Here is a 16861-nt window from a genome sequence, read left to right as displayed (position 1 = left end):
CTCTAGCATGAAGAAAAAGATCTACCATAAAGCTCAGGGATAATTCGTTGAAATGGAAACGTATGTGCATATATGGACTGCTCCTCACTTAGAATGACTTGAATCCAACCTAAATCCTCTTAGTTATCCAGCTCCTATAAGTGACCAGACAGGGGGCTCTGTGAACCCCAGGCTGGCCTTGAACTTGATCCTCCTGAAAAAAAAAAAAAAAAAAACTCTTGGTTTTTTGCTTTGTTTTTGTTTGTTTGCTTGTTTTTGTTTTTAAGTCTTCTCTAAATCTTTCAGAAAAGGTACTGACTGAAAGGAAAGCCAGAGTTGTAACTGATCACTTCATTTACATTTGATTCATCATCTTTCTGAACTCTAGTAAGATTCGACGTTAACATTATGAACCCAGAACCAAAGGTGGCAGCCAACCTAAAAATGTTAGTCTTAGTCCTTGACTGTATGATCTTGACAGCAAAGACAATTTAAGATAAGGAGCCAGCTGTGGTGGTCCACACCTTTAAGCCCAGCACTTGGGAGGCAGAGGCAGGCAGATCTTTGTGAATTCAAGGCCAGCCTGGTCTACAAATCAAATCTAGGACAGCCAGAGCTGGTTACACTGAGAAACCCTGTCTCAAAACAAACAGAACAAAAAAAGAGTGAGGTTAAAAATAATGTACCTTCTCCATGATTTTACTTATTTATTCATCTTACATCCCAATTGCTGCCCCTATACCCACCTCACAGAGTCCCTCTCCCACGATAATGTATCTTAACTGTGGTCAACTATGGATTTGCAACAGTCTTAAACAAAACTTCCAACTACAGAGATTTTAAAATCTGCCCACTTGTTTTATTGTCTTTATGCTTTTCAAATAGTATCTTTCAATTAAAGAAAAGTTTGGATTAACATAAGTGACCAGGTAGGTTATTTTATGGCCTGTTTTTCTAGCTACTTCTCAGTTCTGTTAGGAAAAGCCTTCTCTGTCGACACTAAGTTTTTTTTTATTTTTCATTCAAAGAGTATATAGGGTATATACACCTTATCCCAGCTTTCAGGAGTAAGAGGCAGGTGGATCTCTGTGAGTTTTAGGCCAGCCAGTTTTAAGTGAATTCCAGACAAGCCAGGATTACCTACTAAGATGTCTAAAAAAAAGAAAAGAAAAGAAAATTCTGTTTTCCATAGTTGGACCAGATTTTGACTGAGTTTGTTGTATTCCTCATAGGTTTGAGTGACATTTCACCGTCTACAAGCCTGCCACCTCTGGTTGAAGGGCAGTTACGCTGCTTTCTCAAACTCACTATTAATAAGGTTGTATGGAAGATTGCCAAGCCTCCTGCTTCTGTACTTGTCCGAGTAAGGTGGTGGGGAGAAACATCCGATGGAACCCTCTTTTGTCCCAGAGATGCATTACAGACTGAGCCAAAAGCTGTGAGAACAACTACCCGTTACGGGATTCGCTGTGGTCCAAAGCAGTTTACCTCGTATCTGACAGGTATGGCTCTGTTGTATTGTCTTAACTGCAAACCTGACCTGAAACGTGCTTGTTGTCAGCAGCCCATCAATTAAACAGACACCATCTTTCCTGCCAAGAACATACAGTCAAGGACAGAGACTAACATCTTTTGATTTTCCCACCACTTTTTTAGAGCTGGGTTCATAATAACTTTGAATCTTATCAGATTTCAGAAGGATGGTAAATCAAAAGGTAAAACTTAAACCCTCAAATGAGGAGGATTAGCAAGTCAGTAAGAAAGGTATCTTTTAATACAGGAACCAACACTCATGAGGAGTATGCCCTTACTAGGAATTACCATGGAACTTGATTGGAAAAAAGTAAAGTAATAGGTTCACCACCAGCTACATTGTAGGTGTAAGGTCTACACAGATAATTATTTAAGGCACGAAGTAGTAAAGGGTTTTTTTGTTTTTTGTTTTTTTTGTTTTTTGTTTTTTTCTTTCTTTCTTTTTTTGGTTTTTCGAGACAGGGTTTCTCTGTGTATCCCTGGCTGTCCTGGAACTCACTCTGTAGACCAGGCTGGCCTCGAACTCAGAAATCCGCCTGCCTTTGTCTCCCACGTGCTGGGATTAAAGACATGCGCCACCACTGCCCGGCAGTAATAAAGTTTTAAGTTATTGTCCCTACCAAGAAGTCATGTAACGATTAGTTGAGAAAAGAAGAACTGACACAAAGCATTAATGAATGATGGCAGACAGGGTGTGAGTGAATATATAATTAACCCATACATAGAGAATTTTGACTATTCTAGGTTGTCAATAAGGGGGGATCTTGTAAGTTATTGGGAAACCAGAATCCCATTTTACCCTTGCTACTTTACATTGAAGAAGCCATTTCATCTTTCTGGGCTTTAATTTTCCCAACAGTAATTTGAAGGAGTCTAACAAAAAATAATATGCCAATGCCCAAATTTCATTTTCTAGTTAGGAAAGACGCTATTTAGATAGAACACAGATAGTGTGAGCCTTACAAGAAATGAGCCAGCTGTCAACAGAACCATGATGTGTTTTCTATAAAATAGTCAAAATGGACTGGTAAGGTGCCTCAGAGGGCAAAGGCACGTGCCACCAGATTTGGAGCCAAAGGTCTCACATAGTAGAGGAAGAGACCCACTCCAACACTCAATCCTCTGAGGGCCATTTATTTTTTTTTTTAATTTTTAATATTTTTATTACATATTTTCCTCAATTACATTTCCAATGCTATCCCAAAAGTCCCCCATAGCGCCCCCCACTTCCCTACCCACCCATTCCCATTCTTTTGGCCCTGGCATTCCCCTATATTGGGGCATATAAAGTTTGCAAGTCCAATGGGCCTCTCTTTCCATTGATGGCCGACTAGGTCATCTTTCGATACATATGCAGCTAGAGACAAGAGCTCCGGGGTTCTGGTTAGTACATCATGTTGTTCCAACAATAGGGTTGCAGATCCCTTTAGCTCCTTGGGTACTTTCTCTAGCTTCTCCATTGGGAGCCCTGTGATACATCCAATAGCTGACTGTGAACATCCACTCCTGTGTTTGCTAGGCCCCGGCATCATCTCACAAGAGACAGCTATATTTGGGTCCTTTCAGCAAAATCTTGCTAGTGTATGCAATGGTGTCAGCGTTTAGAAGCTGATTATGGGATGGATCCCTGGATACGGCAGTCTCTAAATGGTCCATCCTTTCATCACAGCTACGAACTTTGTCTCTGTAACTCCTTCCCTGGGTGTTTTGTTCCCAATTCTAAGAAGGTGCACAGTGTCCACACTTTGGTCTTCATTCTTCTTGAGTTTCATGCGTTTAGCAAATTGTATCTTATATCTTGGGTATCCTAAGTTTTGGGCTAATATCCACTTATCAGTGAATACATATTGTGTGAGTTCTTTTGTGATTGTGTTACTTCACTCAAGATGATGCCCTCCAGGTCCATCCATTTGGCTAGGAATTTCATAAATTCATTCTTTTTAATAGCTGAGTAGTACTCCATTGTGTAAATGTACCATAATTTCTGTATCCATTCCTCTGTTGAGGGACATCTGGGTTCTTTCCAGCTTCTGGCTATTATAAATAGGGCTGCTATGAACATAGTGGAGCATGTGTCCTTCTTACCGGTTGGGACATCTTCTGGATATATGCCCAGGAGAGGTATTGCTGGATCTTCCGGTAGTACTATGTCCAATTTTCTGAGGAACCGCCAGACTGATTTCCAGAGTGGTTGTACAAGCTTGCAATCCCACCAACAATGGAGGAGTGTTCCTCTTTCTCCACATCCTCGCCAGCATCTGCTGTCACCTGAATTTTTGATCTTAGCCATTATGACTGGTGTGAGGTGGAATCTCAGGGTTGTTTTGATTTGCATTTCCCTGATGATTAAGGATGTTGAACATTTTTTCAGGTGCTTCTCTGCCATTCGGTATTCCTCAGGTGAGAATTCTTTGTTCAGTTCTGAGCCCCATTTTTTAATGGGGTTATTTGACTTTCTGGAGTCCACCTTCTTGAGTTCTTTATATATATTGGATATTAGTCCCTTATCTGATTTAGGATAGATGAAGATCCTTTCCCAGTCTGTTGGTGGTTTTTTTGTCTTATTGATGGTGTCTTTAGCCTTGCAGAAGCTTTGTAGTTTCATGAAGTCCCACTTGTCAATTCTCGATCTTACAGCACAAGCCATTACTGTTCTATTCAGGAATTTTTCCCCTGTGCCCATATCTTCAAGGCTTTTCCCCACTTTCTCCTCTATAAGTTTCAGTGTCTCTGGTTTTATGTGAAGTTCCTTGATCCACTTAGACTTGACCTTAGTACAAGGAGATAGGAATGGATCGATTCGCATTCTTCTACATGTTAACAACCAGTTGTGCCAGCACCATTTGTTGAAAATGCTGTCTTTCTTCCACTGGATGTTTTTAGCTCCCTTGTCGAAGATCAAGTGACCGTAGGTGTGTGGGTTCATTTCTGGGTCTTCAATTCTATTCCATTGGTCTATTTGTCTATCACTATACCAGTACCATGCAGTTTTTATCACAATTGCTCTGTAGTAGAGTTTTAGGTCCGGCATGGTGATTCCACCAGAGGTTCTTTTATCCTTGAGGAGAGTTTTTGCTATCCTAGGTTTTTTGTTATTCCAGATGAATTTGCAGATTGCACTTTCTAATTCGTTGAAGAATTGATTTGGAATTTTGATGGGGATTGCATTGAATCTGTAGATTGCTTTTGGCAAGATAGCCATTTTTACAATGTTGATCCTGCCAATCCATGAGCATGGGAGATCTTTCCATCTTCTGAGATCTTCTATAATTTCTTTCTTCAGAGACTTGAAGTTTTTATTATACAGATCTTTCACTTCCTTAGTTAGAGTCACGCCAAGATATTTAATATTATTTGTGACTATTGAGAAGGGTGTTGTTTCCCTAATTTCTTTCTCAGCCTGTTTATTCTTTGTGTAGAGAAAGGTCATTGATTTGTTTGAGTTAATTTTATATCCAGCTACTTCACCGAAGCTGTTTATCAGGCTTAGGAGTTCTCTGGTGGAATTTTTAGGGTCACTTATATATACTATCATATCATCTGCAAAGAGTGATATTTTGACTTCATCTTTTCCAATTTGTATCCCTTTGATCTCCTTTTGTTGTCGAATTGCTCTGGCTAGGACTTCAAGTACAATGTTGAATAGGTATGGAGAAAGTGGACAGCCTTGTCTAGTCCCTGATTTTAGAGGGATTGCTTCATGCTTCTCACCATTTACTTTGATGTTGGCTACTGGTTTGCTGTAGATTGCTTTTATCATGTTTAGGTATGGGCCTTGAATTCCTGATCTTTCCAAGACTTTTATCATGAATGGGTGTTGGATCTTGTCAAATGCTTTTTCCGCATCTAACGAGATGACCATGTGGTTTTTGTCTTTGAGTTTGTTTATATACTGGATTACGTTGATGGATTTCCGTATATTGAACCATCCCTGCATCCCTGGGATGAAACCTACTTGGTCAGGATGGATGATTGTTTTGATGTGTTCTTGGATTCGGTTAGCAAGAACTTTATTGAGGATTTTTGCATCAATATTCATAAGGGATATTGGTCTGAAGTTTTCTATCTTTGTTGGGTCTTTTTGTGGTTTAGGTATCAGAGTAATTGTGGCTTCATAGAATGAGTTGGGTAGAGTACCTTCTGTTTCTATTTTGTGGAATAGTTTGTGAAGAACTGGGATTAGATCTTCTTTGAAGGTCTGATAGAACTCTGCACTAAACCCATCTGGTCCTGGGCTTTTTTTAGTTGGGAGACTATTAATGACTGCTTCTATTTCTTTGGGGGATATAGGGCTGTTTAGATCATTAACCTGATCTTGATTCAACTTTGGTACCTGGTATCTGTCTAGGAACTTCTCCATTTCATCCAGGTTCTCCAGTTTTGTTGAGTATAGCCTTTGGTAGAAGGATCTGATGGTGTTTTGGATGTCTTCAGGATCTGTTGTTATGTCTCCTTTTTCATTTCTGATTTTGTTAATTAGGATGCTTTCCCTGTGCCCTCTAGTGAGTCTGGCTAAGGGTTTATCTATCTTGTTGATTTTCTCAAAGAACCAGCTCCTTGATTGGTTGATTCTTTGAATAGTTCTTCTTGTTTCCACTTGGTTGATTTCGCCCCTGAGTTTGATTATTTCCTGCCATCTACTCCTCGGGTGAATTTGCTTCCTTTTGTTCTAGTGCTTTTAGGTATGTTGTCAAGCTGCTAATGTGTGCTCTCTCTAGTTTCCTTTTGGAGGCACTCAGAGCTATGAGTTTTCCTCTTAGAAATGCTTTCATTGCGTCCCATAAGTTTGGGTATGTTGTGGCTTCATTTTCATTGAACTCTAAAAAGTCCTTAATTTCTTTCTTTATTCCTTCCTTGACCAAGGTATCATTGAGAAGAGTGTTGTTCAGTTTCCACGTGAAGGTTGGCTTTCTATTATTTATTTTGTTATTGAAGATCAGCCTTAGTCCATGGTGATCTGATAGGATGCATGGGACAAATTCAATATTTTTGTATCTGTTGAGGCCTGTTTTGTGACCAATTATGTGGTCAATTTTGGAGAAGGTACCATGAGGTGCTGAGAAGAAGGTATATCCTTTTGTTTTAGGATAGAATGTTCTGTAGATATCTGCCAGATCCATTTGATTCATAATTTCTCTTAGTTTCTCTGTGTCCCTGTTTAGTTTCTGTTTCCATGATCTGTCCATTGGTGAAAGTGGTGTGTTGAAGTCTCCCACTATTATTGTATGAGGTGCAATGTGTGCTTTGAGATTTACTAAAGTTTCTTTAATGAATGTGTCTGCCTTTGTATTTGGAGCATAGATATTCAGGATTGATAGTTCCTCTTGGAGGATTTTACCTTTGATGAGTATGAAGTGTCCCTCCCTGTCTTTTTTAATGACTTTGGGTTGGAAGTCAATCTTATCAGATATTAGAATGGCTACTCCAGCTTGTTTCTTCATACCATTTGCTTGGAAAATTGTTTTCCAGCCTTTCATTCTGAGGTAGTGTCTATCTTTTTCTCTGAGATGAGTTTCCTGTAAGCAGCAAAATGTTGGGTCTTGTTTGTGTAGCCAGTTTGTTAGTCTATGTCTTTTTATTGGGGAGTTGAGTCCATTGATATTAAGAGATATTAAGGAAAAGTAATTGTTGTTTCCTGTTATTTTTGTTGTTAAAGTTGGCATTCTGTTCTTGTGGCTGTCTTCTTTTAGGTTTGTTGAGGGATTACCTTCTTGTTGTTTCTAGGGCGTGGTTCCTGTCCTCGTACTGTTTTTTTTTTTTTTCAGTTATTATCCTTTGAAGGGCTGGATTCATGGAGAGATAATGTGTGAATTTGGTTTTGTCGTGGAATACTTTGGTTTCTCCATCTATGTTAATTGAGAGTTTGGCTGGGTATAGTAGCCTGGGCTGGAATTTGTGTTCTTTTAGTGTCTGTATAACATCCGTCCAGGATCTTCTGGCTTTCATAGTCTCTGGTGGAAAATCTGGTGTAATTCTGATAGGCTTGCCTTTATATGTTACTTGGCCTTTTTCTCTTACTGCTTTTAGTATTCTATCTTTATTTAGAGCATTTGTTGTTCTGATTATTATGTGTCGGGAGGTATTTCTTTTCTGGTCCAGTCTATTTGGAGTTCTGTAGGCTTCTTGTATGTTCATGGGCATCTCTTTCTTTAGATTTGGGAAGTTTTCTTCTATAATTTTGTTGAAGATGTTTGCTGGTCCTTTGAGTTGAAAATCTTCATTCTCATCCACTCCTATTATCCGTAGGTTTGGTCTTCTCATTGTGTCCTGTATTTCTTGGATGTTTTGAGTTAGGATCTTTTTGCATTTTACATTTTCCTTGATTGTTGTGCCGATGTTCTCTATGGAATCTTCTGCACCTGAGATTCTCTCTTCCATCTCTTGTATTCTGTTGCTGATGCTGGTATCTATGGTTCCAGATTTCTTTCCTAGGGTTTCTATCTCCAGTGTTGCCTCCTTTTGGGTTTTCTTTATTGTGTCTACTTCCCTTTTTAGGTCTAGTATGGTTTTGTTCATTTCCATCATCTGTTTGGATGTGTTTTCCTGTTTTTCATTAAGGACTTCTACCTGTTTGATTAGGTTATCCTGTTTTTCTTTAAGGATTTCTAACTCTTTAGCAGTGTTCTCCTGCAATTCTTTAAGGGATTTTTGTGCTTCCTCTTTATTGTCTTCTACCTGTTTACCAGTGTTCCTTTGTATTTCTTTAAGTGTGTTATTAAAGTCCTTCTTGAAGTCCTCTACCATCATCAGGAGATATGCTTTTATATCAGTGTCTAGCTTTTCCGGTGTGTTGGGGTGCCCTGGACTGGGCGAAGTGGGAGTGCTGGTTTCTGATGATGGTGAGTGGTCTTGGTTTCTGTTAGTAAGATTATTACGTTTACCTTTCGCCATCTGGTAATCTCTGGGGTTAGTTGTTGTGGTTGTCACTGTTTAAAGATTGGAGCAGAAGCTGTGTTCCACTCACCAGCAGTCTCAAAATCCTGTGGCGGGGGTCGTGGGTAGCTGGCAGTACCCCGGTGCTGGTCCAGCCGGAAGAGGCCTGTGGTCCTACTCAGGCCGGTTTTCTGCTTCCCTAACTAATGCAGTCTCAGGTCCTGCGCAATTGGATTGGAGCAGAAGCTGTGTTCCACTCACCAGAAGTCTTAAGATCCTGTGGCGGGTGTTGTGGGTAGCTGGAGAGTGTCAGCCGACCCTGCGCCCTAGCTACCCCGGTGCTTTTCTGACCGGAAGAGGCTTGTGGCCCTATGTAGGCCGGATTTCTCCCTCCCCAACCAAAGCAGTCTCAGGTCCCGCGTGATTGGACTGGAGCAGAAGCTGTGTTCCACTCACCAGCAGTCTCAAAATCCTGTGGCGGGGGTCGTGGGTAGCTGGTGGGTGTCAGCTGACCCTGCGCTCTAGCTACCCCGGTGCTGATCCGGCCGGATGAGGCCTGTGGCCCTACTCAGGCCGGTTTCTGCTTCCCTAACTAATGCAGTCTCAGGTCCCGCGCGCAATTGGATTGGAGCAGAAGCTGTGTTCCACTCACCAGAAGTCTTAAGATCCTGTGGCGGGTGTTGTGGGTAGCTGGCGAGTGTCAGCCGACCCTGCGCCCTAGCTACCCTGGTGCTTTTCTGACCGGAAGAGGCTTGTCCTGAGGGCCATTTATATTCGGTGGCAGTGTCCCCTCCAACAAATGAATAAGTGAAGTAGGAAAAAGAAAAGAAAATGGAGAGCCAAGTGCTCTGTAGTCCTTCCCTAAGAGTGTGCACTGTAGCTGAGAACTTGGGAGGAGTGTGCCTGTTTCTGAGTCTGTGTGGGCAGAATCCTTGTTCTTCTCAACACCCCTTTCTTTATATCACACTCAAGATGCAAAAGGTAGACTGAGGAGTAGTTTATAGAATTACATGGAACAGAGAGCTCAGGGTGGAGGGAAATAATCAAACCAGTGCGCTCAGATGAAGCAAAAGCACAGGGAGCAGTAGGATGTTTCAGGGTTTATGAACCCTTCACGTCTGCGTCTTAGGGAACCGGTCCTGTGATGTGGTGAGGCACCGTTAACTCGCCCTTTTAACCCTGTCCTGTCTTACTCTGAAAAGATGTTAACACAGTTGCTAAGCATTCCAGATGTAGTGTTTTAAAAGCCTTTTTGCTGAAGGAGGTGAAACTACAGTTGGAGGATGAAGATGAAGCCTCCGGGGAGTCCTACGATTCGCACTGTGAGGGCCTGTCCATTTGCTGTGGGTATTAAACTCATTATCTGAGTGGTGGGTTTGAAGTTCAAAGAACTAAAAATTCACACTGTGGCTGTCAACAGGCTAAACCTCCAGTTCCAGAGATCCAGGGCCGCCTTCTGGCCTTGAGGAGGGAGTACCAGGCACAAAAGTGGTACCTAGACATACAGGTTGGCAAACCCCATACACCTAAGTTGTTTTAAGGACAGAAGGCTTGGTAATGCCTTATTATTTCTGTTTGTGTCTTTATGTTATTATGTTTTTTCTTTTTTTTTTTTTGGTTTTTCGAGACAGGGTTTCTCTGTGTAGCCTTGGCTGTCCTGGAACTCACTTTGTTGTCTTTTCTTTTTTAACCTTCACTCTTTTGACGGAAATAGTGCCCATAACACTTCAAAACCTATTTCAGTGGACTTGGCCATTGCATTTGTGACACTGAGGATTATCAGAGAGGATTCGATGGGAGTGAGTGACAGTGGACACGTGAATAATACTGATGACACCACAGCCAAGGGACGGGTTAGAGAGTGTGGGTCTGTGAGGATGAAGCTTTTCTCCTCCAAACAGTGTAGAGCACAGTAACATGGAATGGTTGACTTTAGAATTGGAGAGAACGGAGCTTTAGCCCATTTTGGTGACTTTAAAACTTACTAAACCTAGGAATGTTACGTGACCTCTCTGATCTTGTTCAACACCCAACCTAGAGTTAGAAACACCTATAACAAATAATTGTAAAGGCCAGGGGTTGGCGATTAGCTCAGTGGTAGAGTACTTGGCCTAAGGTCCTGGATTCTGTCCTCTGCTCTGGGAAAAGGGGGTGTAGGCAGTGAAGTGGCTGGGGGCGGGCTAGAGGCGGCGGTAAAGGCACCTACCAGGTCTGAGGACCTGAGTGTGATCCCCAGGCTCCACGTGGTGGGAGGAGAGAACTAACTCCTGCAAGTTGTCCTGTGGCTTCTCCTTGTGTGCTGTGATACACTCAGACGCATAACACAAATAAGTAAATAGAAGTATAATTGAAAAAAATAGATTCTAAAGAGAATAATGAGGCATGAAAGAGCCTAGTTACTAGTAAGTAAGCAGTCGAAGCTGGTGCCTTTCTCTTAATCCACATTTGCAGCTCCAGAGCACTTTTGCATCAGTTTATATAATTTTTGAGATGACTACCAGAAAAGGGCTGTGGTATGTTAAGTAATTTGTTTGAAGTCATATAAAGTCATTCAGTAACTGCTATGTGGGAAGACACTGTCCTGTGTAATCTATATGTAGTATCCTCAGTTCCCCCACACAGATGTTAAGATGTCTATTTTATAGATGGTTGTGAGTTCTACCAAAACAGCTTATGAATATTACAGCCAAGAAAAACCCGCATGGATCTTCTCATTATGAGGCCTAAATACTTTTCATTTAAGTATTGGACAAATAGTAATAATGAGCCATTTCTCAGCATTGGTAAGAAAATATTTAAAATTTATACAGTCCTGACATGATTTTAGATTCCATGTGGGTACACTTTTATTCTCTTTTATAGCTAAGATCATGAAGGCATGAGGGATACATTGTAGAATGTAGTTAAGGGATCCATTTCTTTTCTTTTTTTCTTCTTCTTCTTTTTTTTTTTTTTGTTTTGTTTTTCAAGACAGGGTTTCTCTGTGTAGCCCTGGCTGTCCTGGAACTCAGTCTGTAGACCAGGCTGGCCTCGAACTCAGAAATTCGCCTCCCAAGTGCTGAGATTAAAGGCATGCGCCACCACGGCCTGGCAAGAGGTCCATTTCTGTTTGTCTTGGTTTCAAGTATTTTCAGTACCTTAATACTGCAAATATAATTTAGGAACAAGCAATACCTTAATACTGCAAATATAATTTAGGAACAAGCAATTAGCGACGGGAGGTCAAGACTAACCCCTAAAGTCATGCCAGAGCAGCCCTTTCTCACTCAAAGAATGGGATGAAGTAACTAAAAGGTTGGGTGTATTTTAGAACCAATGCTTGAGTTCTCACCAAGTACATTTACTAGGACTTTTCTTTTTTTTAATGAGACAGGGTCTCACTACGTGGCTTTGACTGGTCTGGAATTTACTGTATAGACCAGGCTGGCTTCCCACTCACAGAGATCAATTACTCTGTCCCTACCTCTACTGTGCTGGGATTAAAAGCTTTTGCCACCACAGCTGGCTGAATACATTTACTAATACTCTCAAAGGTATCTCTTGCTTAAGGGAGTGGGGAGGGGGTGGCCAGGGCTCACTTCACTGTGGTGGCACTTGCTAGGTTGACTGGCCTGCAAACTCCAGGTTTCTACCTGTTTCTACTTGCTCAGTGCTGGGAGTGCATGCCACCTTTCATGACTTTTTTTGCAAGGATTCTGGGAATGGACTCCAATCCTTGAGCTTGCAAGACATGTAGTTTATCCACAAAGCCATCCTCCCTAGCCTATGAAAGTTGATTTTCTTACCACATATACTTAGCATGCTAAGTATTCAGTCTAATCCCTTTAATCTGCAGTACTTGTCATCCTTTTCTAAAAGTCTTGTTCTTTCCGTGTTGGGCTCACTCCTCCTTCCTCACGTGGTCCGGGACGTAAGTGCCTGGTTTACTTCACACTTAGTTGTTCATTTTATACCCTTTACCTTACTTCTAAAAACAAACTAGTGGAAGCTATCTGAATATGTTGTAATTGTTTCTGATCAGATATGGCTGTGCTGGTGTTGGAAGTAATCACCAAGTTTGATCATCTTCCTGTCGGCAGAGTTCAGATCAGTGGACTTGCCCAGCTGTCTCCAACCCATCAGATCAATGGGTTTTTTACCATTGTTTCACCAGCATCGAAGAAACTTGGGGAACTTCAGGTAAAAATGTTGTAATTCTTTACTGCTGTTACCACTTTTCTCGTTACTCTGACCAAATCCCTGCTAGGCAGCAACATAAGGGTTCATTTTGACTGTGATTTGAGGGCACAGCCTCTTGTGGGGAAGGCATGCAGTCGGAGCTTGAGGCTAGCTCTCATTTGGGAAGATCAGAGAGCAAAGAGGCCTATAAACCTCAAGCCCCTCTCCAAGTGCCTCAAGTCTTTCACTAGACCCCACCTCCTAAAGGTTCCACAACTTTCCACAGCAGCCCCACCTGCTGGAGATCAGGATTCAGACACAGGAGCTCATGGGGGATATTTCACGTCTGAGCAACCAGTGGTAGCTACAGAGAATGCAGTCTGGGGCTGAAGCTGAGTCTTCTAGAGGGGAGAGGCCCATGATTTCCGTGTCCGACTGACTCATTCTTCACCCAGACTGCACTTTGCTAAAGGTTTGCTCCCCTTCATCAGCATCCAGGCTGCTTTCGAGCTTCTGCTGCTCTGTTCTCTGCACTGGAGAATTCACAGAAGCGTGATGGCATCGTTGTTCTAGTGTGGAACCCAGAATTGTTATTGGTGGGATCCCCATTTAGAGGCTAGACTCCCTAAAAGATGAGGCTATGTTTTCATTTCCCTCAGTTCCTATTAGAGTGCCAAGAAGCATTTATTTGACTCATGTAAGTGCTATCTTTAATATTGTCACTCATTGACCCAACTTGTTTTTGATGCACTTTTATGTGTCACTACTACAGAGATAGCAAAGGTTCTCTCATGTCGTCTTCTAGAACACAGTACGATACATATTTTGCTGTAGGTATTCGGAGGATGTTGGGTTAATATAATTCTGAGGGCTTTTCTATGCCTGCCTTGTTCCCAAATAAATACCAGGGACCTTATTTGTATTAATAAGCTGCAGCACTAAGCTGGCCAGGTTCTGAACTGTTCTGATCTAGCTGTGCTGGCCTGAACTACTTTCCAGCCATATAACCCATTAAGTGCATCTGAGTCTCACCCTGGCTCACTCTGGTCCATGTGTGTCCTCATGGCTGCTCTCTCGTCATGACCTCACGGTGAATCCTGCTGGTCCATCTCTTCCTCCTCCTGTCTCTCTCTTTGTGCTTGGGATTCCCTAACTGGGATCAGAAGTCCTTCCCTATGCTCTTCTGCCCAGCTGCAGGGTGAATCAGTTCTTGATTAGTCAACCAGAGATGATGGAAAAGAGTTTTGACATGTGATTGAGACAGGTGATGCTCCAGTTATGACAGTGCTAAGGTCTGGACTGCAGCCAGACCTCTGGGCACAGCAATTAGCATCTGAATATACAGTGCACCTCCTGGGAAGACTATAAAAGGATTCCTTTCTGAGGGACTCTTCTGAGCTCAGGGTATACACTTAATTCTCACACTTTACAAATTCAAGTGATGAATGGATTCTCCCAGCAGCCCTCACACTTCTTCCTGGAAGCTGCCTGAGGTAACCTGTGAAAAAAAACAGTTCCTACCCTCTTGACCCAGAAAACATGCAAATTCATGCAAATCAAGAGATTCAAATCTTCATGTTCACTTTAACAACACTGAAACTGCCTTCATGTCCCCAAAGCCCCCAAGTATCTGAAAGATGTCACTTTAAAGAATCTGGTTTGTTTTTTTGTTTTTTTTTTAAAGCCAGGCAGTAGACGGACCTTTAATTCCAGGCCCTCTGCAGAGGCAAGTAGATCTCTTAAGTTTAAGGCCAGCCTGATCTACAGAGTTCCAGGATAGCCAGTGCTATACAGAAAAACATAACCACAAAACAACAATAAAAACCCAGCCACGTATGCTGCTCCTGTATAATGGTGGAGTCCACAGGTGCATCCAGGCCAAACAGTAGCGCTGGACACAGGCCTGAGGGCCCAGAAGGAATGCTGAGTTTTTGCTGTACGTGCTTGAGAGTGGAGACAGTGATGCTGAACTTAAGGGTTTAGATGTGGATCCCCAGTCAATGAACACTGAAGTGAAGAAAGCTCCTGAGATGTGCTATTGAGCTCATGGCTGAATTAACCTGTTCATGAGCTCCCCCTGCCATAGTGAGAGGGCAGGAAAAGGAGGAAATGTTCCAAAATACAAAGAGAAGGCTGCACAGAGAACAAGATATCCCAGAAGAAACTAAGAAACCAAAACTTATGGCATGGGAGTAAATTCAGCATGAAATGAAAAATTCAATTGGTTTTACACCTTGCCTGATTTGTCCTGAAGTTAATACAGAAAATGAAATGAATAGGAAAAGAAACGAAGACAAAGTAGGGAAAGAGCACTTAACATTGCCAGATACAGAAATGCACCGTAGAAGTGCGTGTCTCGTGTCTGTGCAACAGGCTAGCAACTCAAAACACCAGCGACTAAGTGGACGGCTCAGGAACTTCTCACTAGAGTTAGGACGCGCTTATTTAGAAAGTAGTGATAGCTTCTACTGATGGCTGTGCGGTGAAGTGGGTCTTGTGTTTCTGATGGTGTAGGGTGTTGCATCAAGCCTGAATGATGATAAACTGACAAAGGTGATCAGCTTCATTTACCTCAAGCTTAACAGACAGGCCACAAAGAGGGAGATGAAGCTCTGCATTCTTGGGGCTGATTATGGCAGTGCCTCTCAGTACTAGAGAAATGGAAATATTTGTTCAACAGGATTAGATTATCTTTGTAGTCTGATGATAAAAGGACTACATGGTGCACATGATTGATGCGTAAGGAGAAATAAGTAGTGATAATAGCAGTGGGCATAGAGGATTCTCTGGCCTTTTATGGTTATTGCTATTGTTTTATGATCAAGATACAATTTGAAAATATGAAATTCACCCTTTTAAAGTGTATAATTCAGATTTTTAAAAGTATATTCATGAAATTATATGGATTTTACTACTTTCTAATTCCAGGACATTTCTTTCATTCTAGAAACCAATACTGTACCCATTATCCCCCGTCTCTTCCATGCTCCCCATTCACAAGCCTGGCACACCAGTCTACTTTCTGTCCTTATACATCGCCTATGCAAGATGTTTCAAATATACAGAATATTATGTTCTCTTTTGAAACTGGCTTCTCTCTCTTACCATAAAGTTTTTAATGTTTAGTATATGTTCCTTCTTGTGGGCAAAACATTCAGCTGTATATGTAGACCTCATTTTGTTTGTCTGTTTTCAGTTAGAACCGGTACTTGGGCTTATTGGCTTTTGTGAACATCTCTGTTTAGTTCTTTTGTGAACGTGTGCTTTCCGTTCCCTTGGGCACGGAGGAGTAGAAGTGGTGGGTGATATGGCACTCTGTTTAACTTTCTGAGGAACTACCAGAGTTTTCCAAAGTAGCTGTACTACTTTTGATCATATTTAAATGTAATTTATGTAATAAGATGTGTATTTTTCAATTTAAAGGTCATTGGATTGTTGAGTAGTTTTTAATAGAAGATTAAGACAGAAGTCAGATTCTGAGAGATAAGGAGTTTGGAATAAGGAGCAGTTACAGTAAAGGTGAAGCAACAACTTCAATTTCCTTTTTCCAGGGCTGGAAATAATGGCTTAGTGGTTAAAAGGGCTATGGTTCAGTTCCCAGCACCCATGTTGGGCATCTCACAACTGCCTGTAGTTCTTATTCCAGGAGCTCTAGCTCCTCTGACCTCAGGCACTGAATTCACATGCACATAGTCATACATGTACAATTAAAAGAAAAAAAAATTTTAAGATTAATAACTTTTAAAAAAGAAAAGCATTTAAGATCATTTTTCCCAGATGCATGACAGTGAAGGAGGGTACAGTAGACACAGCGGGGAAGATGCAGCTGCAGAGAGGAGGCACAGTGGACAGAACAGGGAAGATGCAGCTGCAGAGAGGAGGCACAGTGGACAGAACAGGGAAGATGCAGCTGCAGAGATGGCTTAGTAAAGTCCTTGCTGTGCAAGCCCAAGGACTCAAGTGTGGATTTCCAGAACCCATGTGAAAAGTCAGACATGGCTGCATACTCCTGCAGCCCAGTGCTGGGATGGAAAGTCAGGCAGATTTCGGCTGTCCAGCTGAACTGGAGAGCACCAGGTTCAGTGGTTGCTTTGTCTCAAAAGAATATGATTTTTAAAAAGTGATGGAAGAAAACATCCCTAGCTCAGTCTTGGCTTCCACATTGTTGTCACAGGCAGTTGTGCTTGGATACACATGTACACATATGCTCAATAACAAGCAATTAGATGTAGACAACGAGAATTTGGTTACTAAACTAATTTTCATATTTACTAGATAATCACTTGTGGTGCTTTGAATATGAGTGACCCCCATAGAC

The 16861-nt window shown here is 41.7% G+C and overlaps 1 protein-coding gene across 3 annotated transcripts in view; it reads left to right on the top strand.

Moving 5' to 3' along the window:
* Positions 1-16861, top strand: part of C2cd3 (C2 domain containing 3 centriole elongation regulator) — a 105725-nt gene that overhangs the window by 926 nt on the left and 87938 nt on the right. For all 3 annotated transcript variants that reach the window (XM_021165953.3, XM_021165954.3, XM_029479229.2), the window contains exons 2-3: positions 1212-1481; positions 12407-12564. In XM_021165953.3, coding sequence (XP_021021612.1) covers positions 1212-1481; positions 12407-12564 — 428 coding nt within the window. The remainder of the gene's footprint in view (positions 1-1211; positions 1482-12406; positions 12565-16861) is intronic.

Source organism: Mus caroli, unplaced genomic scaffold (genome assembly GCF_978045245.1).
Source record: "Mus caroli unplaced genomic scaffold, Mus_caroli_1 scaffold_8, whole genome shotgun sequence".
NCBI classification, from domain to species: Eukaryota; Metazoa; Chordata; class Mammalia; order Rodentia; family Muridae; genus Mus; species Mus caroli.
The sequence above is the reverse complement of the archived record's forward strand: the minus strand, read 5'-3'. Positions and strand labels throughout refer to the sequence as shown.